General features: G+C 49.0%; 1 protein-coding gene across 1 annotated transcript in view; it reads right to left on the bottom strand.

Annotated features, from left to right (window-relative positions):
- Positions 1 to 1,222: 1,222 nt before the first annotated feature.
- The window catches only part of ABCB10 (ATP binding cassette subfamily B member 10), a 30,396-nt gene continuing 12,284 nt past the window's right edge, over positions 1,223 to 19,334 (bottom strand). Inside the window, exons 4-13 of the mRNA XM_028531415.2 lie at positions 18,032 to 18,166; positions 17,113 to 17,259; positions 15,993 to 16,128; positions 12,898 to 12,993; positions 11,748 to 11,957; positions 8,958 to 9,037; positions 7,188 to 7,368; positions 4,535 to 4,578; positions 3,151 to 3,185; positions 1,223 to 2,693 (exon numbers count right to left, since the gene is read on the bottom strand). Of these exons, the coding sequence (XP_028387216.1) occupies positions 2,462 to 2,693; positions 3,151 to 3,185; positions 4,535 to 4,578; positions 7,188 to 7,368; positions 8,958 to 9,037; positions 11,748 to 11,957; positions 12,898 to 12,993; positions 15,993 to 16,128; positions 17,113 to 17,259; positions 18,032 to 18,166 (1,296 nt within the window). The 3' untranslated portion in view covers positions 1,223 to 2,461. The remainder of the gene's footprint in view (positions 2,694 to 3,150; positions 3,186 to 4,534; positions 4,579 to 7,187; positions 7,369 to 8,957; positions 9,038 to 11,747; positions 11,958 to 12,897; positions 12,994 to 15,992; positions 16,129 to 17,112; positions 17,260 to 18,031; positions 18,167 to 19,334) is intronic.

Here is a 19,334-nt window from a genome sequence, read left to right as displayed (position 1 = left end):
CCCAATCAAAATCCCAATGGCATTTTTCAAAGAAATAGAACAAAAAAACCCATCAAATTTGTATGGAACTACAAAGACCCCCATCAGCTAAAGCAATCCTGGAAAAGACAAAGGAAGCCAGAGGTATCACACTCCCTGAATTTGAATTGACTACAAAGCTACAATAATAAAAAACAGTACAGTATTGGCAGAAAAACAAATACACAGTCCAAAAGAACAGAATTGAGAGCCCAGAAATAAACACACATATATATGGGCAGCTAATTTTTGACAAAGGAGCCAAAAATACAGAATGGAGAAAGGAAAGTATCTTTAATAAATGGTGCTGGTAAAACTGGAAAGCTACATGCAAAGGAAGAAAACTAGACTGCTATCTGATATCATAAACAAAAATTAACTCAAAATAGATTAAAGCTGTAAATATAAGACCTGGAACAATAAGAGTACATAGAAGAAAACATAGGTTCTAAACTTATGAACCTTGGTCTCAAAGAGGATTTTATGAACTTAAAATCAAAGGCACGGGAAATAAAAGCAAAAATAAATTAACAGGACTGCATCAAACTAAAAAGCTTCTGCACAACAAAAGATACCACCAACCAAAGAAAAATTCAGCAAATGGAATAGGAGAAGATATTTGCAAATAATACCTCCAATAGCAGGCTAATATCCAAAACATATAAAGAACTCGTACAATTTTAACAAAAACAAAAATGGGCAGAGGACCTGAACAGTTTCCACAAGAATGGATACAAATAGGCAAAAGATATATATAAAAAAAGATGCTCAATTTCACTATCTATAAGAGAAATAAAATTAAAAGCACAATGAGATACCACCTCATATCTGTTAGAATGGTTTTCATCAGGAAGACGAGAAATCAGTGTTGGAGAGGGTGAGGAGGAAAATGAACTCTCATTCGCTGTTGGTGGGAATGTAAACTGGTACGGACACTTGATGCAAAAAGATGAACATGCAAACTCATCGACACAGGCCACAGAAGGGTGGTTACTAGGAGCAAAGTCGGGGTGAGGGGAAGGGGAGGGGTGTCAATTTATGGTGACGGGGGAGACGGGCTTTGGACGGGGAACACACAACGCGGTGCACAGGTGAGGTGTCACAGAATCGCACCCTTCGGACGTACACAATGCTGTGGATCGGTGTCACCCCAGTAAACTTAATAAAGGGTAGAAAAAAAAACAGAAAGGAAGTGACACGGATGAAGTTCACTATAAACTTTAATCCACAATATAAATGATACTTAAAGACACACTGAACATCTCGTATTAGAAAATAAAATATAGTCAGATTCAATGGCACGTGGAGATTTCCTTCAGATCCAGCTTTCCGTTCGCTCTCTGTGAAGCACATCGTAATAGCGAACTGCTCAGGGCCCACACGTAAACTTTGTTAAAATGATTGTCACAGACATACTGTTTACTCGTTCAAAAAACACAGTTCCTCTATTCATTGTATTCGTCAGTAAACCCCCTCATGTAGAATGAGATATATTACTCCGTGCTTATCACGAAATAGTGGTTTCTTCTTCCAGTGTAACCAGGGAACGAACGATCACTTAGAACAGGAGCAGACTTCCGTTTTAGACGAGATCGGACGTGTTCAGGGTGGTATGGCTGTAGAGAGAAAACTCCCTTTTTAATTATATCAACACAGTCAGTTCTTACGCCTGGTGCCATCAGCGTGGAGAGAGCACTTCTTGTTGAGGCAACAGCAAATCCACAGCGGTGACAGGAAGTGTGCCCGACTGGTAGCTGTCAGCGTTGCTTTAGGAGTTTTGAGGCATTTAGAGTCACGTGCCAAAAATGTTAAAATCACACACACCCAAACACAGTCTCACCCCAGATGGACATGCACCCCTAAACTCTCACACGTCTGCAGACACGGGAGATGGAAAATACAAACGCACCCTTTCTGTACATGTAACACTTGGGTGTGCTTCATGAGAGAATGAGGAGAAAAGAAACGATTCGATTTTCATCTTCGATGACACTGCCTAGTGACATACGACCTGAAGCTGGTAGAATACTACCAAGAGAATTACACAGTGATTGGCAAACCGGCCTAAAATAATTAGGCTTTTTGTTTATAATTCCCTTTTAAAAGTTGTCATTCGACAATTACTTCCTTCTATAACAGCAGGTAAAAAAATGAGGTGCCATGCTATATTAAAATATTCCAAGATAAAAGAAAGTACAAAACTTGAAAATAACTTCAGTGCTATAGACACTTAGAAAGTTATAATTATTAAAACTCTGAGTAAAAAGGTCTTGAGAACAGGTACGTCTCAAAATCATAGTTTATATACTTTGGGAAAAATAGGTATATTTCAAATAACTTGAAGTATGATTTACAGATTCCACACCATCTCTTAAGGTTTTTTCCTCTGCAGTGCTGTTTCACTTTAAAGCTTCTCATATTCACTTTACCAGTAATTGCCTCTTTACGCTGAAATGAAACTTTGTTTGTCTACTAGTTTTCTATATAACCCGTCTGGCTTTGAAAGCAGTTCTTTATGTTTCCCGCATTCGACGATTTTCCCCTGGTCCAGAACGGCCACCGTGTTTGCGTTCTTGATGGTCGACAGACGATGGGCAATGATCAACACCGTTCTCCCCTCCATCAGTCGGTCGAGAGCTTCCTGGACAAGGTACTCGTTCTCAGCGTCCAGCGCACTGAAACAGGAGAACACGTGAGAAAGCAAAGATGTCAGCGCCGTGCACACTGTGCACCCACGCACTCCCTGTTACACACACAGGGAATTCTCCCTGTGATCAGAAGTGTAACTGCTTGGGTCTGCCACCTGTATTTTATATCATAAAGATACTATTAGAGAAGGAGCTGGGACTCAAGATTTCCATAGAAATACTGTCACGTAAGTAGGAAAAAATCTGCACAGTGGCTGATTACAGTGACGAGGGGTTCATCGCAAACGTGTCTGGATTGGAACCAGGACACTCAGCTCAGGGCTCAGCCTCTCAACTGTCATTATTAATTCAGACTCAGTCCCTTTGAAAAGCAGAGGGAAAAGGACATTTTCAGCCATAACACTGTGAAGCACAGGAGAACAGTTTGTTGGTAAAGGAAGGATTTTGTTTAATACAATTACATATAATATTAAGATATCCTCACCTGGTTGCTTCATCTAGAAGAAGAATTTTGGGATTCTGAAGAAGGAAAAACATTAAAAAAAACAACATAATTTTATTAGAAAAACACAAATTCTCAGTCATTAAAATAAATGAAGTACTGTATATGATACAACATGAATGAACCTTGAAAACACTCTGTTAAGCGAATCAGCCAGACACAAAATGCTACACACTGTCTGACTCCATAGGAAGTGTCCAGGGCAGGCCCATGGACAGAGACGCAAAGCAGACCGGTGGTCCCCTGGGCCGGGGTCAGTGGGGGAGCAAGGAGGGGGGAGGGTGAGTGACTGCTACAGGGCCTGGCGTCTCTTCAGGGTGATGAGAATGTTCTCAACTTGATGATGGTGATGGATATGCTAAGACCCACTGAATTGCGCCCTTTTAGCGGGTGCATTGTATAGTTTGTGAGTTCTATCACAATCAACTGTTACAAGAAAAGAAAGCCGTAAGTATCTGAGGAAAGCAGGTAAGTGACAGAGTTGGAGAGGACTTGAAACCACTGTCACAGTAAAGAGTGGACTGGGTGTTGGTCCCAGTGCGGCTCCGTCCTGCCGGCCACCCACCCACCAGCGTGAGGTGGGGGATCTCAGGTGAGTGAGATGGAGTCTCGACTCTCAAGGCCCTGCTTATAATTTAGTGAGGAGTGTTGCATAAAATGGGAAAAATAAGAGTAAGCCGATGTATATAACACATTAAATTCTAGTTTTGCCTAGGAGTTTGTCACAAGAAGTGAAAACATGCCCACACAAGCAGCGTTATTCATTCACAACGGCCCCAAACCGGAAGCAGCCCACATGTTCGCCGGCCGCTGAATGGATGAACCGGCCACGGGGGAGCCACACAGAGGACGGCTGCTCGGCAGTGGGAAGGGATGGAGCTCTGACACGGGCTGCAGCACGGAGGAACCTGTGCTGGTGAAAGAGGGGAGATGCAGCAGACCACACCTCGTCTGAGTCCGTTCATTCAAAATGTGCAGAAAGGCAGGTCCGGACAGAAAGCAGGTCGGCAGTGGGCTGGGGCTGGGGCTGGGAATGGGGAAAGGCTACAAATGGGTGCCAGGGGCCCTTTTTAGATGGACCGCATGCTTCTTGATGGAACGCCTGTGTGTGAAACTTCTCTCCCTCTGCCAACACTGGCGCAGTGCCGGCCTCCTAACGCCCAAGAAGTGCACGTTAAGTTTGGACAGCATGCACTCAGTGGAGGTTCCCACTCATCTTTCACCAGAACTGTCAACCACGTATCTCTCCTCCTCCTCAAAAAGAGAAAGAAAGAACGAACGAAAGAAAGAAAGAGAAAAGAGAAGAAGAAAGACTACATTACAAATTACAGTGACGAAAGCCCCAGCCAGGGGGCGCCAGGCTTACCTTCAGCAGCGCACGGGCGATTGCAATCCGCTGTTTCTGCCCACCTGACAAAGACAGTGTTTTTTTTAAAAAATTGAAAGCTTTCACAAAAACTCTTGATAATAGGCTTTTCTAATAGGCCATGTGGCAACTTGAAGGCCACTTCTTCCAGTTAGTCACAGCTAAGACAGACGGCAGGACAGAAACCTGTTTTTAAATATGCTGTCTCCTCATTAACCTCAAAATTAATAACATCGATTATTATCCTAGCTGACATTAATGGAGGTGTTGCTATGTACCAGGCATTTCCTTAATGCGTTACACATACCATCTCACTCAGTCTTCAAGAACCCCACGAAGTAGGTCCTATTGCTACTCCCTTTTTAGGCCCGATGAACAACAGAGGCGCCAGACAACCGGCCCGAGGTCTCACGGTTGGTACGCGGCAGAGCTGAGGTCTGAACCTGCAGAGAGTGCAGGGCTACGCTCTTGACCGCTACACACCTGCCTCCCTAATAGAACACCCGACGTCGCCAGGAAAACAGACACTCGGGCTACCCGGAGGTTTCTGAACGGTAGGGGCAACAGGCGGGAGCACAGGGCATCCCACTGCCTCCTGGGAACACGGCTCCCGAGACCTTCCACGGTCAGGCTGCTCCCTCCTCTTCCCGGCCCGGGGGGGAACTTGGTGCACACTTGGTGGTTTGTGTGTGCACGCGAAACTGACGGGTGCACATGGAGTGGGCCTCGCTACTCCTCCCCACTTTTCAAAACCCACACTCTACTGAAAGCAAGGGAGCCAAAGCGGGGGTGGGAGTGGGGGAAATGTAGACAGGAGGAGGAAGTGAGGAGCAAGTCTGCAATGACTCCCCTTCCTCATCTTTGTGTCGAGTCACCCTGTCTCCTCTCTCCCAGGGGACGATGCTACGCCTAAGTGACAATCGGGAAAGTCTCTGAGAGCAATACTCAGGACTCACTTCTCCCAACTTGTTTCGTTATAGAAAACTCAGTTTCACTTTTGGTGATGAAAACAATCCTTTTTGGTTGATTTTATTGGGCGAAAATACTTACTAACAGGAATTGCTGGACATCACAGCATTTCATCTAAAAGACCACCATTTACAGCTGCAATGCGTGGTGCTGCTGAAGGCTGACCTCAGCCAGGGAGCCTGCGCTCACCTAGCAGCAGCGGGGAAGCCCCGCTTCTCAACCTCCCTGATTGGGGAGGGTGTGTCAGCGCCCCGAGGCAGGTCAGTCTGCGGAGGGCTCTGGGAAACCCCAGTGCCAGTCGGTGCACTGGGAATCTATTGCTAAGTGCCCTTTCTTTCTCCCAGAAAGCCAGCAAGGACTGGAACCTTTGGTTATTCCACTCAGAAATGGAGCTTGAGAATCCTGGCAGAGGGAAGGACCTGTGGAGTCTGCTCCAAGGTAGGAGGTGCCGGGGCACGGAGCAGACCTGAGAGCACAGGTCGCTCCCAGCCACACTCCTCGATGCTCAGGGATGCCACGAGTGGCCCGAGCGGGTTCTCTTCTGGGGACGTGTTTCAGAGACGCGGTCACAGTTCACGTCACACAGCAACGTGTAACTCTACTCCTGGAACTTCCCCAATCTAAAAACACATTTTTCATCTATTGCCTACAGTTTTTAAAAAGCCACATACAACGAACTTAAAACACTTGGTGTTAAATTTTGGGTGTTCAACATTTCAAGGAAGAAGTTCAATGTTGAAAAGGGCCATTGCTCTTGTCCGTCCACCCCCTCACCCCCCGCAGCCTCGCTCTGACGTGGAGGCCCCGGCCCCTGCTGGGACCCTGCCGCCTGGAGAGCACGCTGTCGTGAAAGGGAGCACATGGCAACGCCTGTGATGAAAACAAAACCTGCATTTGGCCAGCTGAAAACGTGTTTCCCTCTCAGCCCTACTCATCAGCCCTCTTCTAGACTCTGAAGCAACAGAAAACAAGTTTTCTTTGTCCCTCCTGAGGGCCTGGCACCCATAAGGTAACACACCACATCAGACGTGCTGCACCCACTGGCAAGGTGGCTGCACCCGGCACTGGGCGCCCTCCGCTCGCCCGGCACTGGGCCGCAAACTGTGCACCGGGCGCCAGGTCTGAGCCAGGACCTGCTCGCGCACGGCCCTCGAGCTGAGCGTGGCCTGTACGTTTCACTCGGTTGTTTAAAAAACCAACAGAGAGGAATACTATGTTCAGAGACCAGACGTGGCCCATAAAACCTAAAATATTTATTCGCTCTCTGGCCCTTTCTTGAAAAAGTCTGTCGACCCCTGGCCTAACATGTACAGTGAAACCTGGGAGTAAAGAACTCTTCAAGTTCAATTCTGTGGCTGAGTCAGTCTCTGCCGCCCTGAGCAAACTGCCCGGCCACCCAGCATCTCTTCTCAGATGAGGATAAAAGCTGCGGTGGCCGGGCTCAGCCACAGTGGAACATTCCCACAACATGCGGCAGGACATATGGTGGGAACTTGGGTGCATCTCTGGGGTGGAAACCGAAGGAAGCTGAGGGGCTGTCCAAGGGAGCAAGAGATTTTTATAAGGTGGAAAGTCCGATTTCATGACCTCGAAGGACAACACCCTCGCTGAAAAGTAAAACTGCCACAGGAATGCTCGGAGACGCCGCAGAGAGGTCTGGCTGCGATGCGGGAGCGACGGGTACCTGAGAGCAGGACACCCTTCTCTCCGACCACAGTGCCGAACCCCTGGGGGAAGTCTCGGATGAACGCCGCCGCATTGGCCACTTCGGCCACTCTCTCCACCTGCTCGGCCGTCACCGCGGAGGGGTCGTCTGCGCCGTAGGCAATGTTCTCGGCAATTGAGCAAGAAAACAAAATTGGTTCCTACAAATTGGAAATAAAGCATTTATCGCAAATTTGAAAACAAACATCACACCTGTCTAGCAAACACAGTGGAGCTCAGTACGGTAATTATATCTAAGAAAGTTTTACATTGCTCCAAAGAGTGCATGCCAGTTTCTTTTCTTTTTCTTTTTTTAAATTTTATTTTTGGATAGAAGGGGAGGAAGGGAGAGAAACATCAATGTGTGGTTGCCTCTCATGTGCCCCCACCGGGGACCTGGCCCGCAACCCAGTCATGTGCCCTGATCAGGAATCAAACTGGCGACCCTTTGGTTTGCAGGCCGGCACTCCATCCACTGAGCCACACCAGCCAGGGCCATGCCAGTTTCTATGTTCTACTTCTTCACTCTTCATAAAATCACCCAATAGATTTATTAAAAATTCATGTATTACTGTAAACAGGACTGACTTTGTCATCTGTGGTTCCCACCACACTACTGGAAATGAGATCCCACAGCAGATGCCTGCATAGTGCCTGGCGCACAGTAGGCACTTCGTAAATGCAAGTTCCCTTTCCTTGGGGATTGTAAGGCACTGGAAGACCACAAGCCCATCTGTATTTCCCAGCGGCCTGCCTCCCACGGAGGACATTACTTTTTGCAATATACACACCCCAGATGGGAACATGACATTTTGACAGAACTCTGTGGAATAATCCCAAAAAGCAAATAAACTTCCAGCTTCTTTTCTCCAGCCCATAAACGATACGCACTGCTGGAATCCTTACACTACTGAGCAAGCCCCGTCACGGCCCCACCTGCCCCCGCCTTGGCGGAAGGGGTAAGGGTCGGGTCTGGGGGGAGCTCATCAGAAGCAGAGGCTCAGGCTGGTCTGCTGTGCGCACAGCCTGGTGATGGAAACACAAATGCTGTATCAAATCTCCCTGCACCGAGGGGTCTCATGAAAACAGCCTCGGCAAAGCGACCCCATCACATTGACATGCTGCCTTGAAGACTGCAGCCTCTTGGCAAGGGGACCCTGGTTTTTATGCTAAAACCCTTTATGCTCAACAGCAGACTATGGGGGCTAATAAGAATAGGAATGGGGGAAGAGTCGGCAGAAGCTAAGAAGTTAGCTTTTCTCCCCGTCTTCTAGATTATCTGCGTTACAAATTCATGTCAGTGCCAGCTTTTGATAAAAAGTCAATGCTTCACTTGGACAAGTGTTTTTTTTTAAGTGGGTTTTCTTTCTTTATTTAAGATTTTATTTATTTATTTTTAGAGAGGGAAGCGGGGGAGAAAGAGAGAGAGAGAAACACCAATGTGCGGTTGCTGGGGGTCATGGTCTGCAACCCAGGCATGTATGCCCTGACTGGGAATCGAACCTGCAACACTTTGGTTCTCAGCCCATGCTCAACCCACTGAGCTACGCCAGCCAGGGCTGGACAAGTGTTTAAGGCCTCAAGGAAGCAGCAGTATTTACAGACCTAGGCAATCTGCCGTGGGAGACTGGTTTCATACACCTAGAAAACTTCCACTCTTTCTCTTTTGAGAGATTGTAGGCCAAGCAAAACAAATGACAAAAGCAGTTTTAAAAGAAAGTACAATGAAAACAAACCCCTCTCCTCTTACCTGATTCACGGCCCCAATCTTGGACCTCAGCCAGACTGGATTGAGCTGACGGATGTCGTGGCCATCGAGACTGACCGTTCCTTGTGGAGAGGGAAGGAGAGTCACGGAGCGCCCTGACTAATGCATCACAGGGCCAGGGACTAACGTAAACACAGAGCATCTGGTGGGGAAACGCCAGGCTCAGTTTTCAAAAGACTGAAAGTGTGCTCAGAGCCTCCAAACAGAACCTAAACTGACATACGTCACGGACTCCCAGAACAAACAGGGCCTTTCCGGTGGCCCACGCCTGCTGGCCCTGCAGGGGTGGCTGGAGGGCCCGGGGGTGGGGGGGCTCATCCATCCCGCTCGCCTTCCTGCAGAGGCTGCAGGGCTTCCTGTGGTGATGCAGGGCTCCTCCACAGGAAGAGGCGCCTGTGCAGAGCTCTGATTCGGGCGAGATGTAGGCGGGAGAGGTACAAGCTGTGAGGTGTGCACTTGCACAAACACTAGCGGAGGTGGCAGAGCTCTGCAGCTGGCACCCAGGACAACGGCTGCCTCATTCTGCAGCTTCCTGACCGTGTCACCACCGGCAGCTGCCTTGGAGGCCTGGCTCTGCGGTGACGCTCTGGGAAGCGGACTGGAAGTTCAACTCTGCCTGAGGTTTCTGAGCTCTTTCATTATTACTCCTTCGACTACTCCTTCCTGCACTAAGTCAGCTGGAGGAGGGTCTGTCATCTGAAACGAAGAACCTGATGGCTACTGTGGCCGTGTCTGAACATTGAAACGAAACGCTGGCCTCAGCGAACAGGACTAAATTCTGCACATCTCGGGGACTCGATGATGCCGGGTGACAACAGGGGCTCGCACGAGAAATGCCGTCGCTTCTCATTGAGTGGTGGTGGTCGTACAGCCAGCTGTCAACTTTCCCGAGCTGGCAAAGCCTGAGGCCTTCCACTTTAAACGTGCCAGCGCTCCACAGGCCTCACGATGGAGAAACTGGAGAATTAGCATTTGGACTTTATTACACAACCTAACTAGGATTTCTCTGAACTCAGAACTGGTAGCAAGTAGAGAGTCAGCCAGAACGGGACCCAGAGGCAAACAGCACCGTGACACCCTTTGCACCCAGCTGGTGACTCTGTGGTTCGGGCTCTGTGCGTCGGAACACGGGCCTGGCACAGAACCAGCTCTCACAGTGTTTTAAACAAAACACACAGGTAAGAGGACCACAAGACATACTCTTTTTAAATTCATGATCTGATTTTTACTAACAGTTGTCTTCTCTTGCTGAAAACCATCATTGTTTTCTCAACCCAGAATTAAATCAGCATACACAGAACGTCTACTCCAGGACCCGATAAGGATATAAACCTTGTAACTATGTGTGGTGATGGATGTAAACTTGACGTGTTGTGAGCATTTTGCAACTTATGCAATTACCAAATCATAATGTCCTACACCTGAAATATGTTATGTCAACTGTATCACAATAAATAGGATACAAAGAAGTAAAACAATGTGTTCCTTGCTCTAAAAAATGCTATAATCTGGCTAAACATCAAATAAAAACCAGAGTAAGAAAAACCCATTAAAAAAATCCCTACTTTCTCAAGAGGCTCTTGTGGAGCATGGCAGAGAAGGGAATTGTTGGGAGTCGCCCTGCCTGGGTTCAGAAGCTGTGACCCCCCCTCCCCCACCCCCGTGGCTAAGGCTGAGAGACCTTGGGACCACAAGCCACTTAGGAGACAAAGCTTATCTCCCTGGCAGGGGGCACTGCCTCTGCCCCCTTTCACTTCACCCTGCTTAGCCCCGGGCGGATGACTGGTTAGCCAACGATGGATAAGATTCCTCAAGGGAGGGACAACCTAAGACAGGCCTGGTTTCAAAGGGGCCTCAAAGGACTTGGGGGGGTTATAGCAAAAGGGGGTGATGGACCCTCACCCCTCAGCTTTGACATAGCCTGAGACCTCATTCTGCCTGTAAGAAGTCTCCTAATCTCTTGGCTGCCTTAATTCCCCTGCCTGACTTAAGCCTGAAACAATGCCGGAGGTGGGTGCTGCCCTGTGCTGGAAAGGGCGGGTTCCCCAGGGCCATCAGACCTAAGAAAGAATGCATAAAATCCTGTGAAACCTGCTTTGCTAATACCCTCAGTTTAAATGATAAGGGTCCAAGCATGAAGTGAGTGTGTTCCCCAAAGTTTTATGGCCCTTTGACTATCTGACCTTGACTCAGAATAAGCCCTCAGAGTTCTTTGAATGTTATCTATTGTTTAATCATTCCTGCCTGACAGTGACTGATGAGCTTTACATATCCACCCTGTATTCCTGTGCAAATTGAACCTGATAAAAGCCTGTCGAGGCAGGATCGGGCACTCTCCCCGGTAGTCCGTGTGAACTTGTCTCCTCTCGTCCACAATGCCACAGGCACTGCGGGCCGGTGTCTGCATCAGAGGATCACTGAGCAACAAATCTGTTTGCTCGGGAACCTCTGAGCTTCCGGGGAGCTCCCCAGGGCCCCGGACTCTGTCCGTCGGAGAGCCCAGCGTGCGGGAGGAGGAGGAGGAAGCGTGGCGGCAGTCACTCAGGACTTGAGTCTGACTGACACACACAAGACACCTGGAGGGCCTTCTCTGGGCGCTGCCACCACCCTACAAGGGGTACCTGTGTCGAGGGGACTCCTCTCCCGGGAACGAGGCCTCTGGCACTGAGAACTCTCACACACGAACTTTCCTCGCTGCCCGACCCTTCTTCGGGGCACAGGAGAGAGAAGGGCTCAGGGCAGCCCTCCCGCCCCACCGTGTGGCAGACTCACCGGACGCGGGGTCGTACAGCCTCAGCAGCAGGGAGAGCACCGTTGACTTGCCGGAACCACTGGGGCCGACCAGCGCGGTGACGGACCCTGACGGGATAGAGAGGCTGAAGTCCTGGAAGATGGGCACCTCTGGGCGGGCTGGGTAGGTGAAATGCACATTCTTAAACTCCAAAGTGCCCTGGAAGCTTTTCTCGTTCAAGGTAAGTCCCTCTGAAACACAAGATGGAATACTACTAATTACTCATCGCAAAGACCAGAGTCGCAGCTGACCTCCGTTCCCGCCTGTCAGACTGCAGGTGACAGCCCCACCTGGGCTGGCCCTGGCGTCAGCGCTCTTGCTGGGTGAGTCAGCAGGAAGAGGCCTCCGTCTGATGCGCAACCTGAGCCTGCTCTGCAGGCACGCTGTCCGAGGTGCTGCGCATGTGCTGCCCTGTTTCATTCTCACAGCCCTGAGCGGAAGAAATGACTGTCCCGGCTCCACGGACTGGACACTGCAGCTCAGAGACAACGACCTGCCTGAACCGCCAAGCCCTGGGGTTGGCGTCCACCTCCCTGTGCTGCTGCCTCGGTGGCTCGCTCGCCCCAGGGCCGATCCCACCGACTCTCCGTCAGTGCCTGGGGAGTGGGTACTGCTCACAGCCTCTTCTCCCGAGCCCTGGCTTCCGGGGAAGCAGCTGATGAAGCAGACAGCTCTAGACGAGACCATTAGTATCAGCACTCCCCACCCCATGTCCAAAAGCCAAGACATTCGAGGGTTTTATATGTGAGATGCCTTTTCCTTCTCTTCAGTCCCCCACACAAACATCGAAGTCACTAAGGGAACAAATCTGGTGGACTGTCCAGGGCCCTTCCTCCGGGCACACCTGGGCTGCCATCCTGCTGTCTGTGGTGACCAGTCACCTGCAGGGAGTGAACAGTGGGTGGCACAAGCCTGTGGTCAGCCCCACGCTTGCAGGGGCATCCCCGGGCCGGCCAGCAGCTGTCCTTCCTCGCCTCCCGCCCGCCCCTCTGATGACTCTTTCCTGCCACTGGCGGGGGTGACGTCCTGGTCAGGCCTGTCCTTCCCACGCAGGGCAGGAGGCTGGCCCAACTGCCCGAAGCCACGTTTGTTTAATCCCAGCGCAAAGGGGCGAACGCACTGCAGACCCACCGTTGAAAGGAAGCTCAGGCTTTCTCTCGAGGAGCTCCCAGAGGCGTCCCCCGGCGCCCAGTCCTTTCATCAGCTCCGAGTAGAAAGAGCTCAGACCTGAGGAGGGGAAGCTGAGGTCCGTCACTGGTGCCAGGAAACAGCTGCCTCTCCCCTCCCTCCCGCCGGGACGGGTAACGACTTGCTTGCAAATAAAACCCGTTACTTTCAAAACAGGATTGGAGGCAGCTACCTGGAAGCTGTGTTCAGAATTCCCTGTCTCCTACCCTTGTCTTCCTTCAGCTTCTACTCCTCCCATTTCATTGATTTCTAATGAGGATTTAATGGCTGATCAGGAAATTTACAGATACATATAGCCATATTAATCGGCTGCTGAATTAAAATCACAGTGTTACACAGTGTTACCTAGCCGAAAACAGCAATATAAATGAAATATGATGCTTATCCTATGCTTAAAAGGAAAATACAATGTCCCAATATTCACTTTAAATTCATATCCACAAAAACCAAACCTCCCTTTTGGGCACTCAAACATTCAACTTCTACTAGGCCAAAAACCTGAGAAGGAATCTGGAAATGTTAAATATTCCAAACATCTCTTCTCAAAGCCTCCTTCATCACACTTGGTGGTTCATCTTTTGTTTTATTGATGGTTTCCTTCACTGTGCAGAAACATTTTAGTCTGATGTAGTCCTATTGACTTTTTCTTTTCTTTCCTTTGTCCAAGGAGACACATCCCCCAAAATATTGCTAAGACTGATGTTTTCTGCCCATGATTTCTTCTAGGAGTTTCATGGTTTCTGGTCTAACATTTAAGTCTTTAATATATTTTATCTTTTTGTACAATATATGATGTAAGAAAGTGATCCACTTTTTAAATCTTTTTTGCATATATGTATTCTGTTTTCCCAACACCATTTATTGAAGAGAATGTCACTTCCCCATTGTTTATTTTTGTCTCGCTTGTTGTAGATTAATTGACCGTATGATTGTGGGTCTATTTATGGGCTTTCTGACTTGAACAAACATTTCTCCAAAGAAGACACACAGATGGCCAACAGACATGAAAAGATGCTCAACATCACTAATTATCAGGGAAATGCAAATCAAAACCACAAATGAGATGTCTTATCACACATGTCAGAATGGCTATGATTGAAAAGTCAACAAATAATAAGGGGAACTTGTGAGCACTGTTGGTGGGATCATCAAATGGTGCAGCCACTGTGGAAACAGTATGGAGGGTCCTCAAAATATAAAAAATATAGAATACCAAACGACCCCGCAATTCCACGTCTGGGCATTTATCCAAAGAGAATGAAAACAGTAGTAATATGAAAAGATATACACACCCCTGTGTTAATTACAGCATTATTTACAATAGCCAAGATATGAAAGCATCCCAGGTGCCAGTTGATAGATGAATGGATAAAGAAGCTGTGGTATATGTACACAATGGAATATTATTCAGCCATAAAAAGGGTGAAATCTTGCCACTTGTGACAACATGGACGAACCTGGAGGTTTATTATGCTGAGTGAAATAAGTCAGATAAAGACAAATACTATATGATTTCACTTACATGAAGACCAGAGGTAGTTTCTCTCAGGTCAAGCAGTATGGAGAAAAGGGGGTGGGGGGAGAGGAGCGACTGAGAAAGAACAAATGGACTGTGGCAGAAAACACGAGATGAGGAAGCTGACAGCACACACGTGTGGAATGTGAAAGGAAAAGCCACAGAAAGGGAAGTGGTGGCAGGCAGACCCACTCTGAGGTGGGACAGGAGACATTAAGGAACACGACCTCACAGCTGTGGGACCCTACTGCCCAGCAGGCTCACCCGGACGCCAGGGAGGAAAGAGCACCATCCCCCCCCCGCCCCCCTGTCGTGGGTCCTCCCGCCTCACCCTCCCGCTCCTCAAACCACTTGGACACCTGAAACGTCTTCACCGGGTTTCTCTCCAAACCGGCCAGACCTCAAATGCTGCTTTTAGGGGACTCTGGAAATCCCAGCCTAGAAGACACCCTCGCTTGTCCGCAGATGCCTGAGGAATAGCCTCTACCTTTAACCAGTAGATACAAAATTCTGAAAATAAAATCTCACGCTGACGTGGGGTTCTCAAGTTCCACCCATCAGACCTCAAGCTATTTATCTAAACTTTCCACCTTGGTTTTCAAAGAGGAAGAAAAACAGAAAGCAGGAAGCCATTCGCCCCATTGGCTGGGGAAGCGGGAAAGCTGCCGGAACTTCCCAGGCATCACACAGCTCTGTCTCCCTTCACCCAGGAGAGGACAATAGAAGCTGAGCTCACAGAGTCTTGACAAGAGCGAGCCACTCTGTCTCAAGTGCTTTCTAGTCTGTACTTTTTGACTGCTCATTAGTTTCGGACACGCTCGACTTTGTACAAAAGGGCTGTCATAGGGTTAGCAACGGGGGTAGGAGGAGGAGAGGGGGAAAAGGTACAGAGAATAAGTAGCATAGAATGTAGGTTGAAAATAGATAGGGGGAGGGCAAGAATAGTACGGGAAATGTAGAAGCTAAAGAACTCATGACACATGAACTAAAGGGGGGGGATGTGGGTGGGAGAGGGTGTACAGGGTGGAGGGGAGTGAAGGGGGGAAATGGGACAACTGTAATAGCATAATCAATAAAATATATATTTTTAAAAAAAGGGCTGTCATTCCCCAGCCATTTGCCAATCATGACACGGTCCCTCCCACAGGCCTGTGGGCTCCCTGTGCGCACACCTGTCCAGCGCCATCCTTCCTCCTCCCCACGTCCATTCTACGAGCAGAGCGACGAGCTCTGTAGGTTAGAAGATGCCGTGCCCGAGGGGCCCTGAGCTCAGTGAGGGACAAGTGGCCTCCCCAAATCCTAAACTTCCCAGCCAAGCGACCGCTTGCCTCCTTGGGAGGATCACACTCAATATCCTTATTTTTTCTTTTAAAGTCAGGTTGGAATGACTTTCTAGAAAATGGCTTTTTCAGGGGGGAGTTAATTGCTGAGAGATGGAGTAACAGGGAAGTTAAACTTTTGTTGCAGAAACTAGAATTTGACATTCTACAGGTGACTCCCCGAGCCTATGTGGATTATATACCTGCAATGCTCAGCCCGACCCAGAACGTGTACAGCAGGAAGGAAGAGAGCTCGCCCACGGTCATGTGGGCGCTGCCCATCAGCAGCCCCCCTTTGTACAGGACGGAAAGCACGATCAGGTTCCCGGAGAGCCCCGTCTGTCGGAGGAAGAAAACACACGAGTCAGGGGGGGACCAGAGACCCCAAATGCAAGAGGCATTAAAATGGTCTATTGTGTCCTCTCCGCACTTCATTAGCGCAGCAAGATCTTTCCACAATATTACGTTTTCATCTAAATTTCAAATAAAAATACTTTGGAAATATTGCAACATTGAAAGAGGAATTTCATCAGCATGGAAGCCTGGAAGCTAAAGCGCCCACCGGGTTCCTGTTTTACTCTGTCTGCTCAGTTTGCAGGGGACACACTCGTATCAGGGATTCGTTCCCTGACTGGAGGCAATCCACACACAGCCAGCACGTGTGTTTGTATGTTCTCACGTGACACACTGGGCAAAGGCCGGACCTCCGGCCCACCTCGGCCTGTGTGGGCTGGGTGGTCCCTGGTAAGCGCTGCCTTCTCCGGGCCTCTGTTTCCCTATCTGTTGAGTCTCGGCCATTACTGAGTCGCCTCTAAATTTGTTTCCGGTTTGAACACATTATGAGTTTGCCCTCATGGTGACTGTCTACTTCAGTGTCCAATGTGAGTTCCCTGTGACCAGTTTTTTTAGACTTTCTCCTTGAAATACACGGAAGCTCTCCCAGTCACTCCTCAGCGGGTCTCAAACTGCCTGCACCAGAATGACGTGGAGGAGCCGGTGAATTGCATACTGCCGCCCTGCCCGCCCCCCGCTGCTGCAGAGGGTCCGATCCAGCAGCTCCCAGTGAAGCGGATGTGGCCGGCCTGGACCATGCTCTGAGAACCAGGGCCTGCTCCCTCACTGTTCAGTCTCCCGACCCATTTGTTGCCTTTTCTCCAGTTACATTTTCTCGTTTTCCTCTTCTTTCACAAAAATATTTTAAGGAAGACAATTCTGAGTCTCGAGGTAGAATAGAATCATTTTCTATTTATGGCAAGAGTCACAGAGCAAAATCTCTCCTGATCACAACATCTTTTCTCCCTCTTTCCAAAAGGGTGTACTCACAGCTCCGAAGAAGCCGGCCCGGGCGAATGCCTCTTTCCTCGCCAACTGCATGATGTAGTCCACTTTGCTGCTGTATTTCTCCATTTCCGTGCTTTCCTTCCCAAAAGCCCGGACAGTTCTTATATTTCCAATACGTTCCTCAGCTAGCTGGGAGAATAACAAAACCATTTCAGGGGGAGCAAGGCCACATTCCCGGAGTTCCAGAGACACAGTTAAAAGGTGGTTCTCATTTTTAAGACACTATCGATGGAATGGCCTGTGAGACATGACTAAGTCAAAATTAGATTGCAAAGGATATAGAGAACAATCTTATTTTTGGAAACACAGAGCTATACACATGCACATCATATACAAAGGTAGAAGACAGATAAATAGGAGGGTAGGTAGCTGGATACAGAAATATATCTTTACGTGGAGGAAAAAAATATTAAAGGGACAAGGTCCAAAATGTTAATAATAATTGAGAAGTAGGGTTATGTATGTTATTTTTTGTCTTTATATTTTTAAATTTTCAATTGGAAACATTCATGGTTTTTGCAATATAAAAACATAACAATTATTTTTAATTTTTTGAAAGGCAACATGGACAGCAGTGCAAAGCTACCCTTATTAATTCATGAAGAACAGAGTATCATCCACAGAGTTTTGAAAAAATGATTAGCTTTTTTGTTCTACTAGAAATAGTGATGGTAAGAAGTAAGAAATCCATACAGTGTTGCAAGTTAAGTTGGGTCTATTTGACATGTGGGCAGTAATCTAGTCTAGAAGGCAGAGTATTGTAGGGATCTAGGACCCTGGGGTGAAACTAAGGAAAAGTAGGAACTTTCTGAAAAGCAGATCCCTTGGGGTCTGCCCACTGGTGCCACGGCTCTGCGCCCACGCCAGCCCACTGGAGACCACGCCAAGGAAGGGCCTTTACCTGAGTGGCTTGCGCCAGGGAATCCTGAGTGACTTTGGTCAGTTTCCGTAGGTATCGTCCGTAAATCACGGCGAGGATGGATATGGGAGGTACCACACTCAGAACAAAAGTCGCCAGATGAGGTGAGACAAAAAACTGTTGAAAACAAAAGTGAGAAGGTTTTCGGTCCACAGAGTAGCAAGGAACTCTCAGTATCTGCTGTGGGTGGGTGAGTGAGTGTGTGTTTCAGTGCGCAGACGGGCCCGAATGAACTGTCTCAGCACCGTGTGCCCTGTACTGGTGGGACTTTTCAGGCATCGTCCATCTTTGCAAGACCCGTGAGTCACCCAGGAGTGATGTGAGCAGATAAGAGCTGCTGGAGAAAGGGTGGAGGTATTCTACCCTCCACGCTGTACCACGGCCAGTACAATGCTGTATACACGGGGCCCTGCCGCTCGGCAGCAGAGGGGGGGAGGCAGGGCAGGAGCGAGGGAAGGAGGCCCGTCGGGCCCACGCCGCCCGGGGCTACACCAGGAATTCTGTGTTCAGGGCTGGACCACGTCAGGGACACTGAACCAGGGCAATGGGTCCCACTGAGATGACCAAGGTGGCAGAGACCCGAACACCTGCATGTGACAGACACACGAAAGAGACGTGGAGGGGGGACATCACTAACACGTGAAGAAGAGTTGCGGTGGTTTCTGTGGCTCAGTGGATCTGAACTCATCATCAGGAGGAGATTCCTAACAGCTGGAGCTGCTCAAAGAAGGGACAGCCGGCTTCTAGAAGCAGCGTGGTGGGGTTTCCTATTAACCCTACAATGTGGCGACTGTACTTTAAACGGTACTAGCATCTCTTCACCAAATTATTAAAATCTGCCACATCTCAAATGCACAGAAAACAGCACAATCAGTACGGGGCTGTCCCAAAACGCTGAGAAGAAGCTGCAGGCTGAAATGTAAAGTAGTGGACGGAACCCCCAATCGTCCATCCGTTTCCTCGTTGGACAGCTCATGGCGGGATGCCTGCCTGCAGCAGGCACTCTCCCAGGGACCCGGGAGAGAAAGGACCTGCGTGGCGCTCCACCCGAGGGGAGAGGAAAGCTGACAGGTGGAGGAGCAGCAGATGAAAAGGAGGGAGTAACTTCAGGCCTCACATGGTCTTAGGAGAGCAAGAGCACACAGGCCCTGAGGCAGGAACGGTCCGCCCCACGCAGAGAGGCTGCACGGTCCAGCAGGGCACCAGGACGAGGGACACCACTGCTGGGCGGAGACTCGATCAGGGCAGGCCTGACGGTCTGGGCCTGAGTGCCCCTGCGCCCCAG

Source organism: Phyllostomus discolor, chromosome 15 (assembly GCF_004126475.2).
Source record: "Phyllostomus discolor isolate MPI-MPIP mPhyDis1 chromosome 15, mPhyDis1.pri.v3, whole genome shotgun sequence".
Lineage (NCBI taxonomy): Eukaryota > Metazoa > Chordata > Mammalia > Chiroptera > Phyllostomidae > Phyllostomus > Phyllostomus discolor.
The sequence above is the reverse complement of the archived record's forward strand: the minus strand, read 5'-3'. Positions and strand labels throughout refer to the sequence as shown.